This window comes from Dermacentor andersoni, chromosome 6 (assembly GCF_023375885.2).
Source record: "Dermacentor andersoni chromosome 6, qqDerAnde1_hic_scaffold, whole genome shotgun sequence".
NCBI classification, from domain to species: domain Eukaryota; kingdom Metazoa; phylum Arthropoda; class Arachnida; order Ixodida; family Ixodidae; genus Dermacentor; species Dermacentor andersoni.
This window is the reverse complement of record NC_092819.1, coordinates 18166153-18172030: the sequence shown is the minus strand read 5'-3', so window position 1 is coordinate 18172030 and position 5878 is coordinate 18166153. Positions and strand designations below refer to the sequence as shown.

The 5878-nt window shown below is 48.2% G+C and overlaps 1 protein-coding gene across 1 annotated transcript; it reads left to right on the top strand.

The window, feature by feature from the left end:
• The first annotated feature begins 321 nt into the window (after window positions 1–321).
• On the top strand, window positions 322–2510 carry LOC129382245 (uncharacterized). Its single transcript, XM_055065895.1, has 2 exons — window positions 322–911; window positions 2141–2510. The coding sequence occupies exons 1-2, from the start codon at window positions 780–782 to the stop codon at window positions 2426–2428; spliced, it is 420 nt and encodes a 139-aa protein (XP_054921870.1). The 5' UTR covers window positions 322–779; the 3' UTR covers window positions 2429–2510.
• Window positions 2511–5878: the final 3368 nt, after the last annotated feature.

Genomic DNA, 5878 nt, shown 5'->3' with positions numbered 1-5878 from the left:
CTGCCGTATGCGATCCAACCCATTTTTACTTCTGTGAATTTTCTTCTCATGGTCAGGGTCCCCTGTGATTAGTTGACCTAGGTAAACGTACTCCTTCACAGACTCTAGAGGCTGACTTGTGATCTTGAACACTTGTTTCCTTGCCCGGTTATTTATCTATATCTTTGTCTTCTGCAAATTAAAATTCAACCCCACTCTTACGCTCTCCCTGTTAAGGTCCTAAATCATTTGTTGCAACTCGCCCGCAGTGTTGCTGAATAGAACAATGTCATCGGCAAACCAGCAAACCGAAGGTTGCTGAGGTATTCGCCGTCGGGATGAGAAAGCTTTTCATTTATTCTCGGCATTTATGATTAACGAGAAACCAGCTGGTGCACAGAGGGCTGGCATCCGGGTGGATACAACTCTGTACTCTGGTGCTTTTGCCCGGATACCCACATCCCTACAGGGGGGCTGTTTCAGACAGTTATGGGATTGTGGCGGCCGATCGCGCGTCATTTTCTCTATTTCGCCGTCTCAGAGCGAACCCGAAAGTACGTGAATTTTCTTGCCGACAATTAGACAGCTTGGCCGAAGTGTCACATGCACGGAAGCGGTCGATTGTCGCGCCGGCTGTGGGAATGGAACCGGTACGCGGCCGTAGACTGAGATAACTATTTTGCACTTGTGTGCGTGCACTCCGTGTAGTGGGGACGTAGCATCGTTAGGAAGCAAAGCCAGCAGTGTAGCTCCAGGCGCGGAGAAGCAGGCGCCCAACGGAAGAGGAAGCGGCGGGCACCATGACCTCCAAGCAGGCTGCGCCAGTGGATGAAGACGCCACCAGTGGGACCCCGCAGTATGGGTCGACGACCGGCGCCAGTGCAGGAGGAGCGTTGCGGCAATCTACTGCGGTCAGTCCCTCGCTGGAACAGGTATGCGGCTTGCATCCTGCTCATACCTGTTCACACCGAGAGGCAGGCGTGGCTCTCTTATGTGCGCAAGCGTGGTTCCTTGGTGCACGAGGACGTTACACACATGTACCACACCAATTTCACAGCCGAGTGACCGAGCCTGATTGACCGTCCCTAGTGCAGTACGAATGGTGTACCATGGCCCACTGTTAAAAGAACACGCAATTAGTCTATGGCTACCATTTGCAGCTAAATAAGAGCACGAAGGCTTGCAGACTACTTTTAAATGCATTTATGTGAGCCTTATTTGTCCTGTCGACCTTTTTCTTTTTTTTTCGATAAATTAGAAGAGTGTTGATTATATTGCTATTATCAGCGACCATAGTACGGTGTTCTATTTAAACGTGGACATTATTCTGCAGGATAGATGGACGAATTAATCCGGTGTAAATATATGTAGCGCGAACAGTAGACGGAGACAGTTATGAATTCTTATTGTGAACCCTGATTTATTTATTTATGCTTTACCCAGTGCGGGAGGAGGGGGGGGGGGGCAGAATTCGAAAGATGATAATGATATCAGCAGCGCTTCTCTCGCGATACATATAAACAAAGTTCAACAACACGAATATGTTAACATGAGCTGCAAAAACAATAATTAAAACAATAATTATCATTTTAGCAGCATTTCTGTGAAAATAGATGTGAACGTTGTTCAATAGTTGGAATCAATTAACATGGGCTTCAAGGTAGTCGAAATAAGAGCAAGAACGCACACTCACTTCAATAGCGCAAAGAAAACATCACTAGACAGAACACTCACGCCATCGGAAGGCAATCTATTACAACCACGAATAGTTAATGCAAAGTAAGACATATTGAGCAAATCTGACTTGCAGGCGGGTTCGCGGACATTTAGCGAGGGGTCATCGCGTAGTGACGGGTGATGGGATCGCATTACATATCTCTCCCTTTGTGTACCAGCTGTGCAATGATAGATACTGTGGAAAAGTTTAAAACGGGGTGTTTTTTGTCGACTCTCTAGCGTCTCCCACTTTAGTTCTTTAACCTCTGTCGCACTGAAATCGACACCATATCTCCTTGAAACATACCGAACGGTTAAATTCCGTATTCCCTAAATCTTTTCAGTGTCACCCGCTGCACAACTTTGCAGTATATCGTGTTTGTGTGCACGCTTGACCAGTGGTCAACGCGAATAAAGACAAGTGACGACCCGAGCCGTGTCGCAGGTACTGCAGCAGCTTCAGCGCGAGCAGAAGCGGGACGGCCGCCGCGTGCTCGTCGGCTTCGTCGTCATGGCGCTGGCCATCGCCTTCGTCGTCCTGGTGGTGCTGGCGCGTGTGCTGCTGGACGAGGCGCCAGGGGGCCGCAGGCCTCCCGCTCGGCGCAGCCAATCGGAGGCTAACCGTGGCCGACGCGCCATGATCGAGAACGACTCGGTCTTCGAGACGGTCGGCGAGGCCGACGCGCGCCTTCTAGGAGACCTGCTCGGTGGGAACCGCACTTATCTGCGATGAACCGTCGAGGGGGACTGACTTCTTATTCATGCACTTTGTTGTGTCTCTGTTTCTATTTGAGCGAGTGATTAAACGTCTATATTTAAACACTAAATAACAATATTGTAGGGGGATCGGGTCTGCGACCAGAAACAGTGATATAGCCGGCACGGAGACGACGACCAATAAAGCTGACAACGACAGAAGACGATGGCGGCACAACGGAAACGGTGACGGCTCCCAGATTGCGGACTGGAGAGCGGTACAATATTGTTGACCTTATAAGGTTAATGGCCGTAGCCACAATGGTTGGTTTAGCGAAAAAAACGGTGGCATACTAAAGACGAAAAGGGAGAGAGAAAGATTCACGCAGAATGCTCCTCTGGGAGTTTTCTAAGTATGCGTAGCATTCTGCCACTTGCTCATAGCCATGGAGTCCGGTGCGATTGTCAATGTTATGAAACTTGATTCGACCAGTATAAAGCTTATCAACCCTCATCAGTCGTTATCAACCTTATCGGACTAAATCCGACACTTATCAAACCTTACCGGGTGGTATCAAACACAAAGGTGTCCTTATGAAGTCCAGTTAAAGTGATAAAGCAATGCTCTAGAACGTCTAAAGCGTTAATATAATCGCGAACAGAGCTTTAGTAACCGAGAAATTGAGGTTAGCCCCCAGCGACATTCCGGTATACTAGCCCGATGACGAAGGCACTCATCCTCATAATTTATGTCATTAGTACTCGTCTACTCGTATTAAAAAGACCATTTCATTAGATTATAAAACGGAAGAAAATGCTACTTGTCTACTTCAATTCTAAGGAAAAAAAAAATTGACGCTGCCCTTGAGTAGTATGGGTGATCGAAAGGTTTCGTTTTCGCTCGACTCTGCGTACTGGACATTGCGCCGCGCGTGCTTTGGAGTTTCAGTTGTTTCGTTATCGCGTCGTGCTGCGGTGGTCCTGCTGGCTCGCGAAACTTGCATTTGGAACAAGCAGCGAGAATGCCACGTCCACGTGATGTCGTGGGATCGCGAACGGTCCGCGGAAATTGGCCAAGGGCAGTTGCAGCGGCGAATCCAACGTTACTTATCACTGCGTGCCAACGAGTGAACCTCTCCGTTCGAAGTAGTTAAGTGCCGTATCTCTGCCACATCGCGTTGGCAATGAGCCGAATAATCGCATAGTGTGCTCGCTGCACTTTCGTCCAGAGGACTACGAGTTCAACGCCGACTTACTGAAGTCGTGTGGAGTGCCTTTCAAAGCAATGCGTTCCCGTAGCGCTGTTCCGTCGGTCTTGCCTGCATTATCCGAAGCGCAAGAACAACTGCAGGTCGAAGACGGAGTGGTGAGTGCGGCATTTGTTTTTCACGAAGGAAAAGCGACAAATGTGCAAATATGTACAGCCATGACGTACAGTTGCCGTCGCATAGTAGTACGCAAGGACGCTAGCAGCGCGAGGCCTCAGCAGCAGGTCACGTTCATCAGTGCTTAAATCGCTGAAGTCGAACCCAGCATCGCGAGCCAATGTGTCGTTGTCAGGGTCGTCCATTGCAACGAGCGTCGAAGTTGGCGTCATAAAACAGAGAACCAGCTTATCGTCGCGCGCTTTCCCTTCCGCTAGCCACCATAGTTCGGCTTTCGCGCTGCTGTCGGCTCTGTCTTGGCTCTGTTTCTGGCCGCGCGTTTGCGTTTTGCGCAGAAAAGCCGTAGCGCCGTCTGCGGGCGCTGTTTTACTCACCGACGGCTCAACGTCACTATGAGACCATGACATCACCACTCCTCGATCGGAGGGCTGGCGATTTCAACTGCGCTAGAGGTACGCGGACGCTTCAGAACGCATTTTCTCTTAAAATAAGTCTTCTTCGCAAGAAACAAGCGTTTCGAGCTTTCTGGGATGGTATTTCAACAGTCTACGTTGACTTAATAGTAACCTTTAGTGCCCTTTTAACGCAAGCGATCAGATCGTTATCAACGTTTACCTGTCCTTATCAACTTTATCGAATATGACTCGACCCTTGTAAACTGTTATCAGTTCTCATTAACATTATCAGAATTGATCCGACCGTTATAAACCTTTACCGCTCTTTAGCACCTTATCCATCCTCGTCGAACCACTATCAACCGTGATGAGACCCATATAACCCCTAATCACGCCTTATCATCCTTATAAAGTCATTAAATGCTTATCTGCCTGTGTTGCGCGACGTGAAGCACATGAGCCCTCATAGATTGGTGGTATTTTGGTCAGTGATGGAACGCCCCAAAGGAAGGTGCATCCAGCGACCACCGAAAGGCAACGGGGATGTGCCGCGTCTGGCATTAAATTTTCACAAAATCGGAATTTTCCTGATGTCTGCAATACACCAAGTCGGCGCTACATGTGGTTCTAGAGATAGCTTTTATTCCACGATCACCAAACACTTCAACGAAAACTTCATAGAAACAGCTGTTTCTATGAAGTTTTCTTGCCCGACGTCTTGCCCGACGGACAGGTTTCCTCGTTGGATAGGCATAGAAATGATGACGCATTTAAAAAGATGAGGTCAATTAACGGCATTCTGACATACAAATATGATGGTGATAGAGCTTTATTACAATAGGGATGGCTCATCAGCCTAATAAGGGTTAAGGGGTTGCTATAAATCTCTGGGCGTGGGAAAAAATACAAATGAGAGAGACGACGACGATGACGACAACAGAAAACAAGAATAATCAACTCAGTAAGGTAATCGATAGGTTTCAATAAGATAGTACCGGACTTCTGATAAAATGTTTCTGTGATCGAACACATGATTAGCGCGCCACCAAAAGACAGTATTAGAGGACCAGACAAATGAATGCTATATTTCTTGATGGCACTACAGTGAGGGGGCCAGTCAGAATAGTCTATGCATTATTAAGACCGGCCTCCTGACCGTATATAATCGCAAAGGAAATGGACAGTGAGTGAGAGTTAATAGTGGGGCCGCATGTTAGTCATATACCGGCAATTAACTTCTTGTAAAAACCAATGAAATCGGAATAAAGAGGCCGTCTGTTCGATGCGCACTAGTCATAAAGAAAATTATTGTCTCAACTATGGAGGGGCATCCGATCACTGAAGTCGTTCAGACCTGTCGTCACAGGAGATTTCGCAAGCTGCTGAACACATGGTCACGGGTTCGATTCGCGGCTGCGGCGGCAGGGCAAGAACGTTCGCGTACCGTTACTTGGGTGTACGTTAAAGAACCCCCAGTAGTCGCAGTTAATCCGGAGCCCTCCACCACCACGGCCTCCCTCACAACCCATTTTGTTGTTTACGGGCCGTTAAGCCACGTTTCGATGGAGGTGAAATGCGAGAACACCGGTGTACTTAGATTTAGGTGCACGTTGAAGAACCCCGGTTGGTCCAAATTAATCCGGAGTCTCCCACTACTGCGTGGCTCACAATCCGATAGTGGCTTTGGCACGTAAAACCCCATAATAT

What these genes read in the sequence shown, in the direction of transcription:
- LOC129382245 (XM_055065895.1), top strand. Translation starts at nt 780, where the DNA reads ATGACCTCCAAGCAGGCTGCGCCAGTGGATGAAGACGCCACCAGTGGG. An exon ending in TCAGTCCCTCGCTGGAACAG is followed by an intron (nt 912 to 2,140) that starts GTATGCGGCTTG and finishes GCCGTGTCGCAG; the next exon opens with GTACTGCAGCAGCTTCAGCG.